At 45.5% G+C, this 22,409-nt stretch overlaps 1 protein-coding gene across 1 annotated transcript in view; it reads left to right on the top strand.

The window, feature by feature from the left end:
- Nucleotides 1–22,409, top strand: part of LOC144808031 (CD5 antigen-like) — a 240,732-nt gene that overhangs the window by 210,523 nt on the left and 7,800 nt on the right. Inside the window, exon 6 of the mRNA XM_078673593.1 lies at nt 6,033–6,065. Within this exon, the coding sequence (XP_078529719.1) occupies nt 6,033–6,065 (33 nt within the window). The remainder of the gene's footprint in view (nt 1–6,032; nt 6,066–22,409) is intronic.

The raw sequence follows: 22,409 nt of genomic DNA, 5'->3' as shown, positions 1-22,409 counted from the left end.
CTAACTTTATGGCCATGACAAGGGATGTATGGCATTACAACGCATGCTTTTACATCGCATGCCTTTACAACGCAAGTATTACAACGCAGTCCATTACAACGCATAGTGCTTTGGGGTGCTGGATAGTGAATAGTTTAATTTACTATTCCAACTCCAGTCCCCGTGGACACTAGGGAAGGTTATTGGATAGTAAATTAACCTATTCCCTATCCTAGAGCGCCCCCCAGAGCAATGCGTTGTAATAGTTTGCGTTGTAATGGTTGCGTTGTAAAGGCTCTGCGATGTAAAAGTTGCGTTGTAAAGGTTGTTTACCCATGACAAGTGCTGATTGGCGGGCGGTCCTGAGCCGCTCTGCCGTTTAAAACTCGCAGCCCCAAATGCTTAAAGTCAATTACTAATTGTTGCTCCATTCGATCTAACCATGGGATGAAGTATGCTCTTGATTTTTTACTGCCCATATTGCATTAGCTGCACTTGAAAGGTCATCTTTCTCAGGAGTATAAATCAGATTTGAATCACAATCTCCTGTTAGTATTGTTTCCCATGCAGGATGTTCAAACCGGAAATCTGATATGGTGGTGATTAAAGTTTTAAATAGTTATTTTTTTGTTTTTTGCTTTGGATGCGCATTGAGATTGATGAGAATGATTGTTACTTTTTTTTGTTTAAACCCAGTTCCATTTTTATGATTTGCATATCTGGTGTAGTTATTGGCAGTTGGGTGGATGTAATATTTAAGATTGTTGAAATATAAACCGCTAAGCAGCTTTTTGGTCTCCCAAATCGTTGGGTCCTTGTGGCCTTTACGTGGTGGAGAATACGCCCTGGTATCTGAATTGGGTCTATCAGCCATGTTTCCTGGAGTGCTACTATTTCGTAGTTATTCCAGTACTCAGGTGGTACATTATCCCGTAAATCGTGCTTTGCTCCTGCTATATTCCATGAGAGAAGATTTAATGACCTATGATCATCTCTGCTGCTCATCCCCGTAGGTTATTCTCTTCGTTCCACAGAGGGGGGGTCCTGAGTTTCATCTTTACCTCTTGCGCCCCGAAGTACCGAATAAACAAGCCTTCTACTGGGCTCGTTAAATTTGTTTTGCTCCTGCAATAGTAGGGGTGTGGGATACCCTTTTTTAATTTGGGGGATTAAGTCCCCTTCAATCCTGAGGGTCCCTGGGGGCCAACTAGCCCACTAGGTACCTTCAGTAAGCGCCACAGCTCTGCGTTGTAGAGAGGTGGTACGGGCCACGCCCCTTTTTACACCTACAGGTTTAGTGTATGCAGGGTGGGCGGTTCCATTGCAAGGAACCCCAGTAAAAGTGACACAGTGACGCAGGGAAATCTACGCTGCGTCAAAATGAGATATATCGTGCAAAGAGTCCAGAGGTTCTCTTATGAGTAGACGAGGCTTGCTCTAGCAATTCCAGGGTGGTCTTCTAGGGGGTAATGTGTCAAACAGCCTTAGACTGATCGGGGAGGAGTGTACAACATATGCAAATGCACACAATAGTCAATACATGATTCATACAACTCAATTAGGAGATCCACAGCAATTTTTTAAAATAAAAGGTGTCTTTATATATATATTCAGGCACCAGAATCAATACAATGTGGTAAGTACATTTTTCAGTCGAAATTTTTTTGTATTCAAAAAGTTGACAGAGTGCAATTTCCAGAAGATGCAATGTCATCCAATGGGAGGAAGGACAAGTACAGCATTCAGGTACAGAAAAGTGACTTCCATGGGAGAGTTCATGAGGGGTGAAAAAACCACAGTGGACTCTGTTTCACGAGGTTTGGCAGACCACACTGACCCCTTTGTCCGTCTTCAACTTGGGCTTGGAGCAATTGGCTCAGTGGTGTCCTTTGGCGTAGTATTTTTGTGACCTCAGAGTCCTCTCAGTTCTTTCTGGGTGTCTGCAGGATGCAGGGAAGGTTTGCTGCTTCACAGGAGGTCTTGGTTCCTGGATGAAGTATTGTCAGGTCTCCCAGGTTTTGGAGACACAGCAGCTGCAGGAGAAGTCGTCTTTTGGCACAGTTCTCCAAGTCAGCAGGCAGGCCGGTGGGGTTGTCACCAAGTCCTTGTTGAATCATTAGTTCTTGCTCTTTGCAACTCTTAATGCCCATCTTCTTTCAAGTCAGTAGGATCTGATTATCTTGTGCCAGGGGCTCCTGAATAAAGAATGTAGGGGTGTTAAGGGAGTGTAAGGTAGTAGCCAATGGGCTACTGACCATGGGGGAACAACGCCCCCTATATGACCACTTCTTGTTGGAAGTGGGCATAACCGTGTCTCAGAGTTCCTAAGTTTGCCAAACACAAAGATGGCCAAATCTGAAAAATCATGTCCACCTCATATTAGGCCAGCTTAGGGATTGTACTAACCTGGGGGTTTGCAAATCTACCCGACGAGCTAATTTTCCTGCCTATTCAGTTGACAAAGGAATCCAGACACCAGCGGGAGGCTTCAACTCCTGTGAAGCAAGCCCGATTTCACATTCCAAAAGTGGTATCTCATTTGAAGTTCATCTGCCTGGGAATGCTAATCATAAGGTCACCCTGTGGCAGGGGGTGTAAATGCCCGTTCCCAAGCAAGCTTTAATTCTGAACTTCTGAGAGAAAAGGCTGTCACCCTTGGGGGTCGGACACTCGCCTCTGGTGGCAGAAACCAGTCAGACAAAACACCAGGGGCTGGTAGGTTTTCAGGGCACCTCTAGGGTGCCCTCTGGATGAATGTATTAATACATCCAACACTGGGATCAGAGTGGGTTTGTTAATTCAAGATGTTTGATACCAAACATCCCTATTGTCAGTGAAGCCATCGTGTAGCTGGGGAATTCCTTTTCACCAGTGTCCAGCACGTTCTAAAATGGCTTCCCTGACGTGCATTGGCATTAATGGAACTGAACAGTAGAGGGACATATCTGCTCATGCATGTATTCTCTCACATTTAATAAAAAACAGTGTGCCGGGGGTTGTAAGGCCTGCTGTAGGGGTGATTTACAAATACTAAATGCAATCTTAGGGGACATGGCACATAGGGATGTGTGTCATGTTATGTTTTACATTTGTATGTACCAAAACACGCAGCCTGCAAATGGTTGTCTGGCGTGCATTTGGTGATTGGTCCCTTAAAATGGCACCATTCGTGCCGCATCACTGAGAAACCCTTATTTAGTACCTCATGGCCTAGGTGTCTGGGGTACTATTTACTAGTGGCTCTCGGAGAGTACTAAAGGTTTTGCCAATTGAGGAAATTAACTGTACAGTTTTGATTAAGAGATCTGGCATTGGGGACCTGCTTAGCAGGGACCCAGTGCACTTCCAGTCAAAATCACATCAAATACCAGGCAAACAGTGGAGGGACCATGTCATAAAGGGGCGTTATCCAATATGGATAGGACTCAAGCTTTTGGGATAAAAATCCATGACGGGCTGAGAATCACCCTGGACTTGTTGCTTTTGGCAGCTGTGCACATTTATTCCTTCACACTGAACATCGATCACGTGTTTACAGAATTAAGGTTACTCTGCTGCTGTGGCATCCACCTGCTTTGGAGAGCGGGGATCTTAAAGATAGCACCTGTACTACTCCTCTCTTGAAAGGTGGGCGTCATTGCTGCCTGCTTCCCATGCTGCATCCCTATTGTGAGGGATGTTTACAGCGCTCTGTCTCCTCCTCCGGTGTCTGTTAAGTGAGAGACCTGCACGGGTGCTGCTCATAGTGTCAATGTTCTGTGTGAGACAAGCTTGCAGAAGATGCTCAGAGTTCCTAGTTACACCACATTCCTGTCCTCTTTTGCAGAGCTGGTGCACAATGACTGCCGTGGTGCAAGGATGTCTGTGTTGAAATCAAGTTTTTTTTGTAGAGGAAGAGACACCTTCCTTCACAAAAACCCTTACACCACCCTTGGTGAGGTCCAGGCTTTTGACACACACCCAAGTTTGAAGCATGTTGTAAATCTGTGAATTGTGGTGGGCGAGAGCATCCCGCTTGACCCAAGTTGGCTCATCCTGGGGGTGACTGGAGAAAGGACGTGGCCGCAGTGGGCCAAGACCTGGTTGGCCGTTGCGGATAGGGTAGCCAAGAGAAACATTGCCCGAGCGTGGGGAGCAGAGACTGCACCGACTCTTGCAGCCTGGAAAAGAGACCTGGACAGGTGTTGTGGGGCGGAGCGGGTTATCTACCAGAGACGGGGCTGCCCTGGTAACGGGGAAAAGATCTAGAGTGTATGGGCCAAATATAAAGAACTTTGATGCGAGCCCTGTGAACTGATATGTATTGATGTGGGAGACAGGATGCTAGGGTTTGCGGTGGGGAGTGTGGGTGTCTCATGGTGGGGATAGCTGACAGGATGCATTTTAGGAACTGTGAACTTGTCTTGCCGCTCTCTCCTTAAATTCCACTTGTATATGGGTATTGAACTGAAGCCTGTTTATGTTTAATAAAAATACTTAAAAAAATATCTGGAAATGTGTGAAATGCCATGGGTGTTACATGGGAGCACGCAACGTAATGCCCATGGCACGCCTCCCCCTCACAGTGTAAGGCAACGCAGTGACTTGTGCTGCGTTGCCTCACACCATGTCTACTGGGTCATTTGCCACTGGTACGTCATTAAAGTGATGCTCTGGTGGTGCACTGTGCTTGCAAATAAGCCCCTAAGCGTGTTGGAATACAATTTTGCTAAATCATGTAGACCCTCGTGAAGAGTGAGAGTTTCTCGGAACACATCCACCACTACTTTCAACACTTTTCAAAGGTTGCCGCTAGAAAAAATCTATCACATCGCTTGGTAACCCAAAGAACATTTAAATTTCCCATTTCCTTTTGTGAGAAAACCAACCTCCCCAGCCCAAATAAACCCACCCCACTGTAATCAGGCGTTGAAGCACCCTCGATACGCTAGGTGACTCGGGTGGGATTCCAATCATGAAGCATGCAACCAACTAGGTTTGCGGGCGAGGGGACTTTTAATAAAACCTAAAGGTTTTTTTTCCCAGTGAGGGCCTCATTTATGAGGAATTGGAGCAGGGCAGAGCTGCGCATCTTCTTGCTGCGCTGCCCCACACCAATGTGAAATGGCAGGAATGCACCGTATTTATGAAATACTGTGCATGTGAGGCCTTTCCCCCTGTGCTGGGGCACAATTTGCTCCACAGGGCCAAAGTGGGTGGGCTTGCACTGTGGTGCAATGATGCCTCTGCTGCGGGCAGGATTGTTTTGGTGTAGGAAGGGGCAACTCCCTGCACAAGAAAGAATCTCAAGAGGTGTTTTTCTCTTTCACATGGAAAAAGGAAACAACAACAAGAGATGAACATATTTCTCCTTGTTGCACCTGCTCTGAGGAGGAGTAAGATTGTGGTGCGCCCCAGGTTTACATGATTAAGTACATCAGGAGCAGCGTCAGAATCCACGGGTGCTGCGTGGGGAAACCCACGGTAACGGCCATGGAAGGCCTCCTTGTTTCAGAGTAAGGCAGGGTAGCGGCCGGCTCTGCTTTGTCTTACTCCATATCTATGAGGCCACGTACACCATGCAGAATCTTTGCATCGCCTCATAGATATGATTGAGAGGCCTGCGTCACAGGAGCATCAGAAAAAGGTGGCGTTAGCCTGTCATAAATAAACCCCTTAGTATGAAGGACATCGCTAAGGAATTAATGAATAACTTGGTAGCGTGCTCCCTTTTCATTGTTGAAGTTATGAGAGGCAGACGTGGGAGGTAAACATGTAAATGTAGTAATGCTTCCTTAGATCAGTGGGGCACAGACGGGTGGCCGAGTTTTTGTATGTGTGGCCCCTCACAGAAGCTTTCAGGGGGGCCCTATGGTTTCATTACACCACTGGATGCGTATTTTTCCCTTTCGATCTTGGGTGGACAGGGTGGTACATACGGTAATGCCTCCCTCGAAGGTCGGTGGTGCAGGTGACCATAAGAATACAGCTGATTAATGTTCATGTTACCAGCATGTAACTAAGGAACAATGTAAAAAATAATATCTTGTTATGTTCCTCTTTTATCTTTGCAGAGAGTCGTGTTTTGGACCCAACAGTCTTCAGAGGTACATCTATAAGTTGTTTTGCATCCTTGAATATAAATCTTTAGCCCCTCCCTGCCAGGTACAGTTTGCACAAACATTTCTAGCAAGTAATGCAATGTAATGTAAAGGTGTTTTTGTATATCGCATCTTTCACTCCAAGGAGCATCTTGGCACTGAGAAAATACCAGAGTGACGGAAAATCTGGTCAACTGCTCATGTCAGTGGGGCCAGACATTCAAATTAAGACTTTACACCGTATGTCAGGAAGGCTATAGATCCAAGTCTTCAGTAATTTCCTAAAGACTAATTCAGAGGTGGTTTGATGAAGAGGGGGGGGTTGATTCCAAGCCTTAGATCCTATGACTTCCAGAGATTTCCCTTCCTTTGTGATCAGTCTGAAGGTGGGAATGGTAAGCGGGTTTACGTTGGAGGATCTCAGGTTGCGGGATGGAAGATATCGCATGAAGCTCTTTTGAAGATATTTGGGCCCTCGTGAGTGAAAGGCCCTAGAGGTGATTACTAGGATCTTAAACAACACACGCTTGTGAATGGGTAACCAGTGGAGGGCGTCCAGCGCAGCGGAGGCTGATGATTTCCTGGGCCATCTCAGCACCAGTCGGGCCGCTGCTTGCTGGACCATCTGCAGCTTATTCATAACTGCTTTGTTTGTTCCTGCATATAAACTATTGCAGCAGTCCAGCCGAGATGTTATGAGGGCAACCGCCACCGTTTGTCTGGCTGAGAGTGGTGATAGGTCAAAGAATTTCCTCAGACCTTTTATGATGTGGAAACAGGTGTCAGCCAGGGCCTGCTGCTTGAACGACAGAGTAGCATCAAACTTGATTCCTAAGTTCCTAACTGCATGGATTGTGTCAGGGGGCGCAGTGGCATCTTCAGGCCACCACTGCTTTGGGATGAACTGATTTTGTTGCCCAAAAGGCAGAGTTTCTGTTTTTCCTGAGTTACACCTCAGGTGGTTGTTACTCATCCATTCAAAGGTCGCTGAGAGGCAGTTTTTAAGATTTTCCTCTGCCTCTGTCGTGCCATTGTCCAGCACCAGGATGAGCTGCGTATCGTCCGCATAAGAGATGGTGTTAATCTTAAAGGACAATATTAGTTCAATCAGGGAGGCCATATATACATTAAAGAGCGTCGGGCTCAGGCTGGATCCCTGAGGGACCCCTGATGTTAGCTGTTTTTCCTCTGAGCTGAACTGCCCTAAGGTAATCACTTGCCGCCTGTTCTTCAGAAAGTTCTTAATCCAGTCCAATACGTTTCCTGCTATGCCAGATGTAGCTAGACAGTCTATGAGAATGGCATGTGAGACCGTATCGAAGGCCGCAGACAGGTCTAATAGTACCAGAACAGCCTTCTTGCCTTGATCTATAGCAGTTTATAGGGTTTCCGCAGTAAAAAGGAGAGCTGACTATGTGGAGTGTTGGGCTCTGAAACCCGATTGGTTGGGGGGCCAAACATTGTTTTCCTTCAGAAAGGTCATAAGTTGCCTATTGACAAATTTTTTGGTTAGCTTGCACAAGACAGGCAGAAGTGAAATGGGCCGTAGGTTTGAAATGGTTGTGGGATCCGCCAATTGCTTCTTCTGGAGAGGCTTTACCGCTGCAAGTTTCCATTCTGTAGGAATCATTGCCAGACCGAGTGAGGAATTTATTATATTATTAATCATGGGATTAACAATGTCCACAAGGGGTGAGAGCAGATACATGAGTATATCTGGCTGAAAACGAGGGGACAGTGGACTCGGCGGTGACCCTTTGGGAAGCCCTAAAGCCGGTGATGAGAGATAGAATACAAAGCAGATTGGGGGCGGAGAGAAGGAGATTACAAGAAGAGGTAGCGGCAGTTGAATGCACCATAGTGGGACTAGAAAGGGAGCATTTAACCACAAAGAGCGACGACACTCTGAGGAAGCTCCTGGACAATCAGAGACAATACAGGGAGTTGGTGACTGGGGAGGCAAGGACGCAGAACCTGGCCACTCTTCACCACCTTTACGACGTTGGGGATAAGTCGGGCAAACTGCTGGCGTGGCTTAGTCGCAAAGAACGGGCTGCGAGATGGGTGGAACATGTCCGTGATGCGAAGGGAGGGTTGGTCACCACAGATCCCCACATAGCGGATACTTTTGCGGCCTACTACGAACACTTCTACACAGCCAGACAATCAGGCCCGTGCGAGGAGGCGCTCCAATATTTGGCGCAAATCGACCTGCCTATGCTAGACTCGGAGACCATTATAACTCTGGAGACTGACATCACTTTAGAGGAGGTTACGGTGGCCATCGCGGGGCTGAAACCGGGGAAAACACCGGGACCGAATGGTTTCCCGGTGGAATTCTTCAAGGGGACCACGGATATATTAGCCACACACTTGAGGAACCTCTTCCTAGAAGCATACCAGGAGGGACGACTGCCCGCTGACCTATCGTTGGCGACAATAATCCCAATCCACAAAGAGGGTAAACCAAGGGAGGATTGTGCGTCTTACCGGCCTATTTCGCTTCTGAAGACGGAGGTGAAGCTCCTCGCGACAGTCTTGGCGCAGAGGCTGAGATCAGTAATACCGGAGCTGATACACCTGGACCAAACGGGTTTCCTGCCCGACAGGGCCACGAAACTCAATCTTCGATGCACGCACAACTGGTTGCAGGAGGTGAGGGACAGGGAAACTCCCCACTGGTTTCTCTCCCTCGACGCCGAGAAGGCCTTTGACTCGGTGCACTGGCCATTCTTAGAAGGCGTCTTACAAAAATTTGGCTTTGGACCCAAATTTCAGGCATGGGTGTGCCTCCTCTACACCAACCCGCGTGCTAAGGTAAGGGTGAATGGGAGACTGTCCAGCGAAATCCAAATTCAAAGGGGCACTCACCAGGGCTGCCCTTTGTCGCCCCTCCTGTTCAGGCTAACGATTGAAACTCTGGCAGCCAGAATCCGACAAAACCAGCTAATTACGGGATTCAGGGTTACGGACGCGGACCAGAACCAAGAGAAACTATCTCTAAACGCAGATGATGTCTTACTATACATCACTAACCCTGACACCACCGTACCGGAACTTTTTCTAGAACTGGACAATACTCAGGTTATGACATAAACTGGCACAAGTCCATCCTCTATGACCCCAGAGGGGGCACCCGAAGGGAGACATTGCCGGATAGATTGACCATGACTGCGGAGGGCTTCCAATATCTGGGCGTCTACATTACCCTGGATAAGAGATTATCACTAACTAACAACGTAGTTGTCCGCGCGGAGATACCCCTTCGGGGGTTTATTCAGGCGCTATATAAGCACATAAAATAAAATAAATAAATAAATAAATAAATAATGCGGGACTCCACCTCAGATATGGAGCGCTGGCGACAATTGCCACTGACGCTCCTGGGTAGAGCTGCCATGTACAAAATGATTGTACTCCCCAAGTACTTGTATGCTCTGCAAAATGAGTACTATTTACTTCCAGAGAGCGTACTGAGCAGAATCCACTCTGACCTCCGGACTTTCCTATGGCTGGGCAAACACCCGAGGATAGCACTGACCACCCTTCAACGCCACCAGTACAGCAGAGGGATCTCACTACCTAATCTTGAAGCCTATTATTGGGCGGAACACTTGACCCCTATCAATGAATGGTTACATGCCCCGGCAGATCATCCCACATATGTGCTGGAGTGACACAAGCTTACCCCGCAGACCCTAATGACGTATCTGTATGGCGGCCCTGCAAGGACGGCACTGCTCCCGGCCATGAATGTTACTCTACGAGCCTGGTCTAAGGCCACTAAGCGCACAGGCTGGGATAGGAAACCCACCCGGCAGACACCACTCTGGCATTGCAAGTGGCTATCTGAAATCCATAAGCTTAAAGGCTATAAAAGGTGGGACGACATTGGGATTTCCACAGTTGGGGACGTGATCGCTAAAGGGGCGCTGAAACCCTTCCAGGTCCTAAAATCTGAATATGGGCTCCACCACTCGCAGCTTTTTAAATACACTCAGTTCCGCCATGAGTGGAAGGCGCAGAAGCAGCAACTGGAGGGTCTCGCGGAGTACGTTCCGCTAGAGGGTAGGCTACTACAGGAGCAGATACAAAGCAAGGCAGTCTCACTCACTTACAAAACGCTCACCAACAACATGCTGGGGGACCTAGCAAGACTAAGAGACACTTGGGAGAAGGAGGTAGGAACACTTGAGGATATAGATTGGGACTTAGTGCTGATGCACCCACGCGAGGTGGCGATTACATCGCGGCTCCGCCTCATTCAATATAACGTGCTACATCGGACATACTATGATAGGGTGAGATTACACAAAATGGGGAGAGTGATGGATGCTAAGTGTCTCCGTTGTCAGACCGAAGACGGGGACTTCTATCACACAATATGGTCCTGTCCAGCTATACAAGCCTACTGGAACCTCATATTTACGGAACTTAGAGAAGTACTGACCGTGCCTATTACACGGGAGCCCAAACTGGCCCTCTTGGGAATGACTAACGATGTAGACCTCCCGCGCCCCCTGCTGGTGTTCCTGGTTCTGGCCCTAGTGATAGCGAAGCGAGACATCGCAAAATACTGGGGAGTAGCGAACCCCCCGACTGTAGAGGAGTGGAGGAGAGGGTTAGACCTCTATATGGCGGCTGAACGGGTGACATATAAATCACGGGGCTGCCCGAGAAAGTTCAGAAAGGTATGGTCTAAGTGGAGACACTACCATGGGCTTGATGGGGGTCTGGGGGAGGGAGGCAAATGATACCTGCAAGCACTGCTGGGGGTGGCGGGGAGGGATAGGGACGCACGCGCAGAGTTTTTTCTTTACCTGTTTACTGGGAGGGATGGATGATGTACTCGTACAATATTTTGACGTAACAGCAAAGTGTCAGTGGGGAGGGACAGGAGTGGGTCTAGGGGATTTCAAGCGACAAATGCCACGACTGTACTGTTGAGTTATTTTTAAAAAAACTGCAAATAACAATATTTTAAACAAAAAAGTTGCGCAAACGGCTGACTGTGACTGAATGTTGACGTTACGCCAGCAGATGATTCGCTCTTTATACCTGCTTATTGGTGCAACAATAAAAACAAATTAAAAAAAAAAACAATGTCCACAAGGGCCTGAAGTACCATGGGGGGCAGGGATCAAAAAGAGAACCCGACTTAATAGACAATATAGCCTTGCGAGTTTCCTCCAGGTTGACGGGCAGGAAAGTGTTCATGCTGGCAGTGTCGGTGCCTGCAGGGATCCCCTCATCTAGGCTCGGTGGAGTCGGGTGAGGAAAGTCTTTAATCAGGGTCTGCACTTTTTTCTTCAAAGAAGTCAGCAATGGTGATACAAAGACTTTGAGAGGGGGGGATTTCTTACAGCAGGATTTTAGGGTTCCTGAAGGTGTTTACTATCTTAAAGATCTCTTGCTGTCTATTATCATTGTTTTTTATAGCTTCCATGTAAAAGTTTAATTTGGCAGTCTTAATCAGGGCATGATATTGTCTCAGTGAAGATTTATAAATGCTGAGATCCTTACTCATAATTTCGATGCCACCTTCGTTCTAATGCCCTTACTTCCCATTGCTTTTCTTTTAAAAGCAGTGAGAACCATGATGCGGACATTTTCTTATTGCGTGCCTTATTTCTGGGAGCTGTGGGACCCGACACCTCAACAAGTGCAATCATCCAGCCCCCAAACAGCTGATTGTCCATAATCGTGTTTCCCGTCAAAGTGTGTCTCCTTTCAAGGGCTTTCCTGGAAAAATCAGGGCGTCCTATAATCGTTTTCCAGCAAGGTTTACCCTGTTGAGACGTTATCGCATTTGTTTTACTTTTGCCTGTTGGTCTATCCTTAACTAAAAGTCCAAACGGAATAAATTTATGATCCGTCCATGTTTGCATAAGTGGGGGCTTTACATTAAGTATTTCTAAATTAGAGCAAATGCAGTCAAGGATATGGCCTGCCCTGTGTGTAATATCCAGGGTGAGTTGTGATAGGCCGAGAACATTCATTATACCCTTGAAACAGGCTGCAGCCGGATCTGAGGGGGAGTCAACATGAAGATTTATATCGCTTAATAGCGTAAAATTAGAGAACCTGAGAGCTAGGTTACTAAGCACCTCCCCAATGCTCTCGAGGAACCCATTTTGCTGTCCTGGAGGTCGATAGACTAATGCTCCAAGGAAAAGGTAAAAGAGTCGCGAACCTGAATGCAGAATCCGATACTTTCCGCTCCGTTGAGACCCGGAAGCTCATATATTGAGCACTTCAGGGAATCACGATAACTTATTGCGAGGCCTCCTCCACGTTGTTCTGGTTGATCAGCCCTTTTGATTAAATAACCGGGGGGAGGGAATTCACAATGTCAGGGTTACACCAGGTTTTTAGCCAAGTCTCAGCTATAAAGAGACAGTCTAGTTCCCGTTCCGTTATTAAATCATAGATGTGCAGTGCATGTTTGCACATCGATCTAGCATTTCTAAGCCCCCCGCGTAGGCCTTTAAAAGGACCCTTTCCCAGTGATGTTTGACGGAACTCAAAGGATCTTTTACAGTGGTTGCAGCTAATCTGCCCCTCCCAGTTGGCCACATTCAGGTCCTGATGACATATGTTTGGACCAGTATTTAATGACATTATAAAGTCCCTAGTGAGAGGTTGTTTTGGGCTTCGAGGGGTAGCCGTGGCGCGGACGGGCGCAGACGGGCTTGCCTTTTGCGTGCCTTCGGCGTGCCAGCGGCGCATCCGCTGCGCGTCCACGCCATCAGTGCTTTATATAGAAGGCTGAGATCGGTCCTAGCACGAAGACAAGACCGTGACCTCAGCCAAAATGGCCTCCTATGATGTGCCCCTGGAAGTGAGTGTGATTCACTCCCCGTGTGCCGCGCTTACAGCCTCCCTCCATGCAAACAACACAGGCTGCGGCGGACCGGGAAGAGTAGCGGCGCCTCAACCGTGAGTGTCACAAATCAAAGTAAAAATATAGCGCACATAACCAGTAGCAGAAATACATTCTTTTAAAAAAATACTATGCTGAATAGTCAGTCATTCAGACAGTATTTGCAAGCGACAGTTTTCTTTTAAAAAATATTCCTTAGTGAATGCCAAGCTTTAGTGAAGTGCCGGGATACCTCTAGATGCAGTTGCTTTCCAAGTGAGACATGTTACACGGAAGAGCTATATTACAAACTCCTTGTCTAGAGAGACCAGTCTAAAGGCCAGAAGGGAGGGGGGCATCTTTTTCACCATGGCAACTTTAAAAAGTGCTTCCAACCTCCTAAATACTTATTTTGGCCTTTCTGTGAAGAAAGAACGGCGGATGGGCACCGTCTCAGGATATGAGATGAGGTGAGACTGTATGTGCAGCGGCTTGAGGGGGGTTCCTAGCCACTAAGCACACGATCCCCTCGCATGACAGTAACATGAGACTTGAGGTACAACTGCCCGCACATTACCACACTAATCTGCTGCACATACACCTTAGTGCAATTTGTCTCTGATGTTAGCCCAGACCTGTTTGTAGGTTTGTTCAGAAGTTTAACCTGCATCTATCTCATGCGGAACTGGCGTTTGGATAGGAGAGCTACCGGCTGGACCGGGGGGCACTCGTGGGCAGTTGGTGGTAAATCACATTGGAGGGGTGCAAAAAATATAAAAATAACAAATACACATACTAATATACACAATTTTATGCATATTATTATAAATATACATATTAAAAAAATCACTTACCTTACACTGAAAGCATGTCCTCCGAGCGTGAAGCCCACAGGCAATTCTCTCATCCAATCAAGACACTGTTCTCATGCTGTTAAGCAGCATGAGTAAGGCATCTTGATTGGCTGGAGCAGGCTGGTTCCATGCCCCAAAAGGCACTGTATGCCTGTGTCTGCTCTCCAACCCAACTATCCGGCTTGGAGAAGTTTGAATCACACATGTCAGTTTGGCCATAGCAAGGTTGCCAGCCAAACCAACATGCTCAGTTCAAACTTACGTGGCCACTCCTCACAGCTGCCAATCATTGGCTGTAGTGGCGCACCGGCCCCACCCTTCCATCGTACACTGTTTGATGGCAAAAAGCATCAGAAAGAGTTTCGCGAACTCGGAAAACCTGCTTGCCCTACATCCCTTGGCTCTTCCCTGGACTGACCACCGGTTGGTTCCTTTTAGGTGGCAGTTGGTGAAGGGGAGAGACCCGGTACCTCAACGGTACACAGTGGAACGTCTCTGGTCTAGGCTACCAGTGGAAAGCTGGGCAGCCGAGTTGGCAAGAACCTGTCCTCCCCCTGTTACTGACCCCACTATGGCGGATCAGCAGGTGGGCAATTGGCTCACTAATACTTTGGATTCGCTGATCCCGAAAAAGAGGAGGCCTCTCAGAGAAAGAAGAGTTGGCTCCACCCCATGGTACACTCCCGAACTCAGGGTTCTTAGAACTTCATGCAAAAGATTAGAACGTGCATGGAGAAGAGAGCGGACCGACGAAAATCGGAACGACTACAAGACAGGGATGAGGAAGTACAAAGTGGCTTTGAAAGAGGCTAAAAAGAACTTTTTTAGTGATAGGATTGAGAAGGCAAGCAATTCACCAGGGGAATCCTTCAAGATCTTTAAAGAGCTGCTGAAGGCTCCTGTCCCTCCAGTTGTCCATGACAACCCGCAGGAGAAATGTGAGGAGCTGGCCGACTTCTTTCACTTGAAAATCGAGAAGATTTTGTCCTCACTGCCTGCGACGTCGCAGAGTTTGGAAATGGACTGCAGCCCAACAATATGCCCCGTTGAGCTGCCCTCGTTCGGCCCCTTCTCAGAGGAGGAGGTCGATAAAGTCCTGAAAAGGATGAAGAGTGGGTCTCCAAGTGACCCGGCGCCCATGAAATTCCTTAAACAGGTGGCAAATGTTCTTTCCACTCCGCTTGCGGATCTTATTAACCTTTCGCTTGCCCAGGGCACAGTGCCTCAAAGGTGGAAATCCGCTGTTGTCAAAGCACTATTGAAGAAACCTGGATTAGACCCATCAAATTGTAGTGTAGCTCCTATTTTCCCAATAGGCTCTGCGCATTGGAATAGTACCTACAGCAGTAAAGGCCTAGGCCAGACGTTAACTAGGTCTACTACTGTCGATACTAGACTTAATTTTTGGGTTTGCCAGCTAAGCTCAGAGTTCGCTAGAAACTTTCTCGAATGTTCAAGGAAGGAATTAACTCCCCTGATTAGACAAGAAGGGATTTAGTTTCTGACAACCATAGAACATGACAACTTTGCTCTCCCCTAATCAAGAGTCAATCTCAAGAGTCGTGTGAGCACAAGGCAATTATTTTACTCAGTCAGTACGTGCATTCTTAGTCTCATCAGAATGTAGAGAAAAGGAAGAGACGGGCGTGTTCAATAAAAGATGTTATTTATTGATCAGTCTCTTTTCTCGTACAAGAGAAATGGATCGATATTATTGCAATACTTATAGTTAAGTAAAGTGCATACATTAGAAGCAATAGTATAAAATAATACTGTAAAAACATTGATATGGTTTCTGAGCCATATGATGTTTAAAATGATTAAAATATATTTACATACACATATACATTTGACTAAACGTACTCAACTGGTGTTTCTAAATACGCCTACCCCGTGTACCTGACCTAAGTGTAATGCGTGGGCGGGAATAGAAAGTTACAGTTTAAGTTAAGTTTGTTTTTGCCAAGTGAATAACTAAAGAATTCTCTGTGAGGGGTTATTCAGTTCTGTACCTGGAATTTAGGATGAATGAGGAATGGTATCTCTTTCTCTGCTCTCGATATTCCAGGCTGCCTGCGAGGGCTACCCGGAAGCGCCGGTGCTGGGTCTCTCGGCTTGAGATAGCAGCGCGTCTCTCAGCGCGTCAGGAAGGCGGGGCTGCTGCCAGCGGGGTCTGCTTCTGCTCTTGGCTTCGGCAAGTATGGCTGCTCCGTCTTGTCACCACGCGTGTGTTTGCATAGGGCAAGGTCGGCAATATTTATACCTTAAAGGTGCCGGGATTGACGTAAGGATGGACATAGGTACGTCAATAAAGATGTCATACGACTTGCTCGTTAGCACATTCTTTACTAAAGTTCTCTGTGAAATCAAAACAATGGCCGCACGGATTATCCAGGTTGTCATAGGTTTGATTTGTTATGAGAACGTCGTATGCCTTATCAGGGGCTGGAGGAATGTCGCTTGTCTAATTAGATCTCAAGCGTTATGACCTAATCAGATAACACGTTCCTGTGCCATAGTGTGACTGCGTCAGATAACGGTATCTGCATCATGGGGGTTTTCTTGCCTCATGGGCTGACTGTTAGTTAACTAGCTAGGTAGTTTAACCAGAATAGGGTCAGGAATAGGGGGATCGATTCAGAACCTATAGAAATACACGACACCCACTCCACGCTAACTATGGTCATATCTACTAATCTATGCATAGTATAACATAGTACAACATACTATAGAGTATAGTGTATACCTTACCACCCCAAAATACATAAATGCATTTTGAAATTTTCAAATATACTGAAAAATTGCAGTCATATATATTGTATGCACTTAAGCTATGAATTAAATGCAAAAGTAAACACGCATTGTTATGCATTATTGCTTTTTGGTATATGAGAAATACACATGAAATGGCTCTTAATATAGCTCTACAGAAAGGAAGGTCGAGACCATTTCATCACATAATAAAATATTTGTGAACATACCAGCGGGCAGCTAAAGTCTATATAAAGTATCTAAAATAGAAATCTTAGTTCTCTAGGAATAGTTTCTTACTGTAAGCAGAAGATCAGTGTCCCGGGGAAAAAATATATAGAAAATTTTTTTAAGGGCTTGCTGAAAAAAGTTGCTGTCCGTGAACTGGATTGTAATTGTTCATGTGACTTTATTTTTAAAGTTGAAGGCCGAATTCAGGGAACGCCGTGTGCGAGTTTACTCAAAAGTCTCTATTTCTGTTCCGGAGAGAACATCATATCATTCAGGCTTTCGAAAAAACTGTCAACAGCTTCATGGGAAAGTTCCACTAAGTCGGAAATAGGGGTAACCATGCATTCGTGTGCATGATTGTCTCCATTGACATTCTGATTTGCATTGCTGACAGAAGGTCGTACCTGTTCGATGCTGCTTTCATCTCGAACTTCACTACCCTTCAATCGTAGTGGTGAAGATTCCAGGAATGCCGTCATCAGAATTGGCAGCCTTTGAGGGCAGCACAGTGCGTGAACCTTGGTAGGAACCAACAGTGTATCTGCATCCACCGGCGCATCCGATTGTAGCGTCAGACAGGTGTCTAACACGCATTCTTCTCCACATAGCAGACACCTTAGTACAGGTAAAACACACCTTTGCCACATTGGTCGAAATGATAGAAACCAAGTCATGTTTAGGTCTCTAAGCCGGGAGAGTCCCAGGATTTTTGATATCCGGTCCCGGTATCCAATGGCTAGGATCGTATCTTCCATTGTCGCGAGAGTTTGATCTGTGACATGGGTTGCCATAACGAAAAATAAGGACTAGGAATAGTATTCCTGCAATTAGTCCCAGGATCAGGGGAAGTCCGCCAAAAATCGAATGGACGAAATCTGGAAAAATACCCAGTATGGCTTTGAATGGTGTTAATGCCATCGAAAATACTGTCTTAAATACCTTTGAGACCCCAGTGGTATCAGAAATATTTAAGATTTCGCTCAGGATTTCCGCGAAATGTACGGGGGAATTAGTTGATAATAATGTATGTATCTCTGCAGTCGTCCTTGCGACTTGTAGATCATACGTTTCTTTTGATGACGTGAGCCTTGTAGGCGTCTGAAGAAGCACTGTTTTCATTCTGCTTAAAGTATCTATTCGAATAGAAGTAATTTTCAAACCGGGCCATGCCCTTGCCTCCCTGTCTGGAAAGGAGCTGGGGAACAAAGAACGTCCACAGCACTTGACCTTCGCCGTCGTAGTGACGAGATAAGGAGTCCCGGGCATAAGACTACAACATCTGCGGTCTACAATAAGAATGTAACTCCCATTATAGAGTCTTTGGAAGAATGGTTCTATTTCAGTTGCAGGTGCGCCTTGCTGGTGACATGAAAGGTTGTATGAATTCCCTTCACAGGCTCCGTGCAAACTAATACCGTTACACAGAAGCGTGCCGCTTAGTGACATAGCACAATTGTTGCCACTAAGAAACACTTTCTGTCCTTTGTTACTGACACATGCATGTGAATAGGGCAGGTTCCAAGTTGTTTTAAGGTACCCCTTTCCCAATTTCTCGTACATGCCAGCCTGTATATATTTTTGGCAGTATTGAAACCTGAAGGTTGAGATTGGAATATTTATGATTCCGTGGATTATCCATTCACTGACAGGTCGTTCTGACATTGTCATTGGTAATCTTTCTAGTTTTTCAATGCTCAAGATTGTATAATCAGCACCCTTCTGCGCCATACCGATTTGTCTATCAGTAAGGTTAAAGATTTGGAATAGTGACGTTGTGTTGATTAAACGCCAAGGCACATAGCCTGAACGCAGATTTTGTAACGTCCAGCCAAGCTGTACAATGGAACGCAATTGTGACTGTCCATGTTGTAATAACAGTAAGTCTTGCGATAATATATCGATTGCTGAAGACACAATGCTGTCCAATGAAAAAATTCTGGAGGACAGAGTCATTAACCCATTGTCCACTACAGAAAGTGATTTTTCCAAATTAATACGATCAATTTCACGTATTCTTTCTGCTGTTTCAATTTGAGTAACCTTCCAGGCCTCATTGTATGCTGCATATACAGAGGCTGCTATGAAACGCTTTTGACGCTGTTTGCATGGTCCCAGTATGAAATCACGCAAGTCAGCACCATCAGTAAGTAAAGTTAGGTGTTGCTTAATTTCAGGCAGTGTGGAAGTTTGTAGCCATTGAAGGCATAATTTGCCCACACTGTAGGTTGTTATTATCCCTGGGTGATGTCTTTGGGGATATCTAGGGTCTGGCCTGGTCATTTTGAAACCCTGTGTTTTATTCAGGAATCTATCTTGACAGTGATTTGTATCTGTGGGCCAGATCAACCATTGTTTCCAATCAGGATGTGTTCTGTTTTGGTTAAGTATATGGTTCATGTCTATTTCTTCATCTGTTTCAGAGCTATTGCTAAACATTGTTGGCTTTGGAATAGACGGGTTATTTAAATCTTTGATTTTGGCTAAGCCAAGACAGGTGGTTTGTTGAACAGTGTCATTTAAAAATATCATTTGTTCTGGGATCATGCAGGCTCTAAACAAAGCTTCTAAACCCTGTACTTGCCATTCTTTTGTACCCCAAACACTTTTCAAATCAACATTTTTGTCCCAATAATCAAATCCAAAAGTATTCATTTTTTCAAAGAATATGTCTGAATATATCAATTTTGTGTTGGTTATCATGGTTTTCATCCCTGTCTTGTTTGACAATTTGTAATAAAATGTTTCAGCATTACTAGTGTTAAAACCTTGAAAGTATGAATATTTGTCATACACGGTTCTAGAGCTCCCTTTTGGAGGTGTAGCACAATGTTCCCATTGATTATAATTTAAAACATTTCTTGGTTGTGCAGATTTATGCAAAAAACTGTTACCATAATGGTTATAGCAATACATACTATCATAATTTGTAGAACCTTGCAAATAATCATGTTTTGTAAATTTAGCAGACATTACTAAGTCAGACATCATATTGTTTATACTTTCAAAGTCCCAATCATCAGCAAATGAGTTTGGTTTTGCAAAATCACTCAAGGAGATCTTGATTTGGTGTGGATATTTCAGGATCTCGACCGGACCATAAATTTCATAGTCAGTGTTGTCCCAGGCTACCCCACCAGGTATTGGAATTGCTGTGAAGTTGGCTGAAGAAAGTTCTGAAGAAAGTTCTCGTTTCTCGACGTGTGAAGATGTGTGTGGTTTGAGGACCAAGTTGATGTTCTGACTTGCTGTGTCCATTTTAGCATATTTTCCCTCAATGAAGCGTCCCAAGGTAAATACCATGATGAGCCAAAGTATGAGGATAAATGCACCAAAATCCACCCAAAATTCAATCCATGGAGTAACCAGATATGTTTCTTTCAGTTGTTTCAAAAGTTCCTTAGCTTTGTCTTTAAAGGATTTTGATGATGGCTGTGTCTTTTGTTCGCTGAAACCTTCAGAGGAATCATCGAAGTTGATGAAGTAACCAGATGCAGTTCTGTCAATTGTTCCAATTGGTTCAGGATTTTTGTTTCTTGCATTTTCACTTGGAACTTCATTGTAGATTGGTGTGTCTCTGCTAAATGTCTTTATTTGGGTTTTCAGAGGTCTGAGTTCTATTGCATTGTTGCATAGTCCTTGTTGTTCTTCTTTAGGCGTTTCGAATGTGATTAGCCTCTTTGTTAGGACCTCTGTACTGGTAGCAAACCTTGGTGTTCTGCTACTTATTGGGAGTCCACTTGGCCTACTGTTTGTTATCGGCCACATGTTGTGGTTTTACCAGGTCGATGGATACAACTCGGTTCTCCTTTTTTCCAGCAAGTGGCGGTAGTACAACTGATCTTGTCCCGTTGACAGACAAGACAGGAACTGCTTTTCTGTAAGAAGGCCCAAATTCCTTCTTTACCGCGATCTTCTCCCTGACTAGATCCCCGACTTTTGGAATCCAGACAGGTCTTGCTGGGACAGGTGGTGAATCTTCAGTGGTCGTTGGCTGTTGTTTCAACTGTATGTTGCTCAGGTCTTTTCTTGTTTTGTTTAAGTCCTGCAAAATAGCCAAACGGTCTTTGACATCAAAGGTTTTTTCTATTACCACTGAAGTCTGACTATCAAGGTCAGAGATCAACATCCTAGTTCCGAATAATAATTCGTACGGACTGAATCCCTTCAGAGAATTTCTTGGCAAGTTATTTAGACTACGTTGGACACTTATTAGATGTTTGACCCACCCAGCTCCCGAACCTAATATCCTTTCTATTATAGATTGCTTTCTGCCTTGGTTTTTTCTTTACACCGTCCCATACCCTCAGGAAGGAAGTGAGAAGATTCCCGCTGGGCTGTGCTCATTTGGCCATGTTTCCCCCCCAGGCTGGTTTGCCTGAGTGAAAGAAATGGTCGAACGTAGCATGCTCTTAGCGTATATGCCATTTAGACTCGCAAATCTTGTATAATAGTCCGGACGTCAGCCGAGTGCTGGTGATCTACATTATAAGTGGAAACTAGCCTGTATATGTTAATCGCAAGCCATGCTTTTTGCTGGTAATATTATCTGCCTTGATACGACGAGGTATTAAACTGCTTCTCTCCCCACTGCGATCTCTGTTGCAGTTTGGGCAGTTTTTTACAAACATGGTGTAGTGCAGGCTCATGCCTGGCCACCAGTACCGTGATTGTAATTCTTCCAGAGAATCTTTTAATTTAAGGTGTCTGTGACCCTCGCCCATGTGTGCGTCTGCGATTAACAAGTTTCTCCTGTCCATGTTTGGAATCACTCTATCCCCCACTCCAGGGATTCGAGCAAAAGGGACGGAGTTTGCATCGATTATGTATGTATAATTGAGTGGATAGTTGATCGGTAACGCTGAGCAGTCGCCTTTTGATGACGTTTTCACCGCCAGCAATGTTTCACCGTCAATGTATTTTAATGTACGCTTTTTTCGATCTACGGGAGCCGGTTTAGTGGCTGCCGCTGCGGCTGCTTCAGCCAATGAATTCCCTACAACGTGAACGCCATCACGTTGATGACTCAGTGAGTGAGTCACGTGAGTCTTTGGTAGTTCTTTTTTCAAAAGAGCTACTTGTTCCCAGAGCAGTCTCTGCTTTATTGGTGCATCTGTGTCATCTTTGTAACCGTTCTGAATCCATGTCTGCAAATCGCTGTTATATGATTTGACGCAGTAATATGAATCTGACACTATAAGTGTCGGGAATTCGCGATCCGCATTATCTAGCGCCATTTTCAAAGCTAATATTTCAGTTTGTTGTTCTGAATTGGTTTCTACTGAGTGTGTCTTTGTTAATAGAGGTCTTAGTTTACCTCCGCGCCACACTTCTTTTGTAATCTCACATGTGGGGTTGTATGCTTGTTCTCCCCAAACGGAGGGTTGAGCATGTCCGTCTGTATAGATTACACAGGCGTAATGTCGTAGAGGCAGAATGTCGATTGGCAGAGGATACGTCTTTTCATATTTTAGATTTTTCAATTCTTCTAGTTCTGGATCAAAGTAGTAGTATACTTTGTCCGTTGTGATTGAATTCACCCATTGTATCCATTCCGGATTCAATGTTGTTGTTGGTAAATTACACGGTGTTGTTAGTGCCTCGAAGGCTGATTCAGCTGTTCTGACTGTGATATGTCTACCATCAGCTATGTCT

Source organism: Lissotriton helveticus, chromosome 1_2 (genome assembly GCF_964261635.1).
Source record: "Lissotriton helveticus chromosome 1_2, aLisHel1.1, whole genome shotgun sequence".
NCBI classification, from domain to species: domain Eukaryota; kingdom Metazoa; phylum Chordata; class Amphibia; order Caudata; family Salamandridae; genus Lissotriton; species Lissotriton helveticus.
Note: the sequence above shows the minus strand (reverse complement) of the source record. Positions and strands in the feature narration are given on the sequence as shown.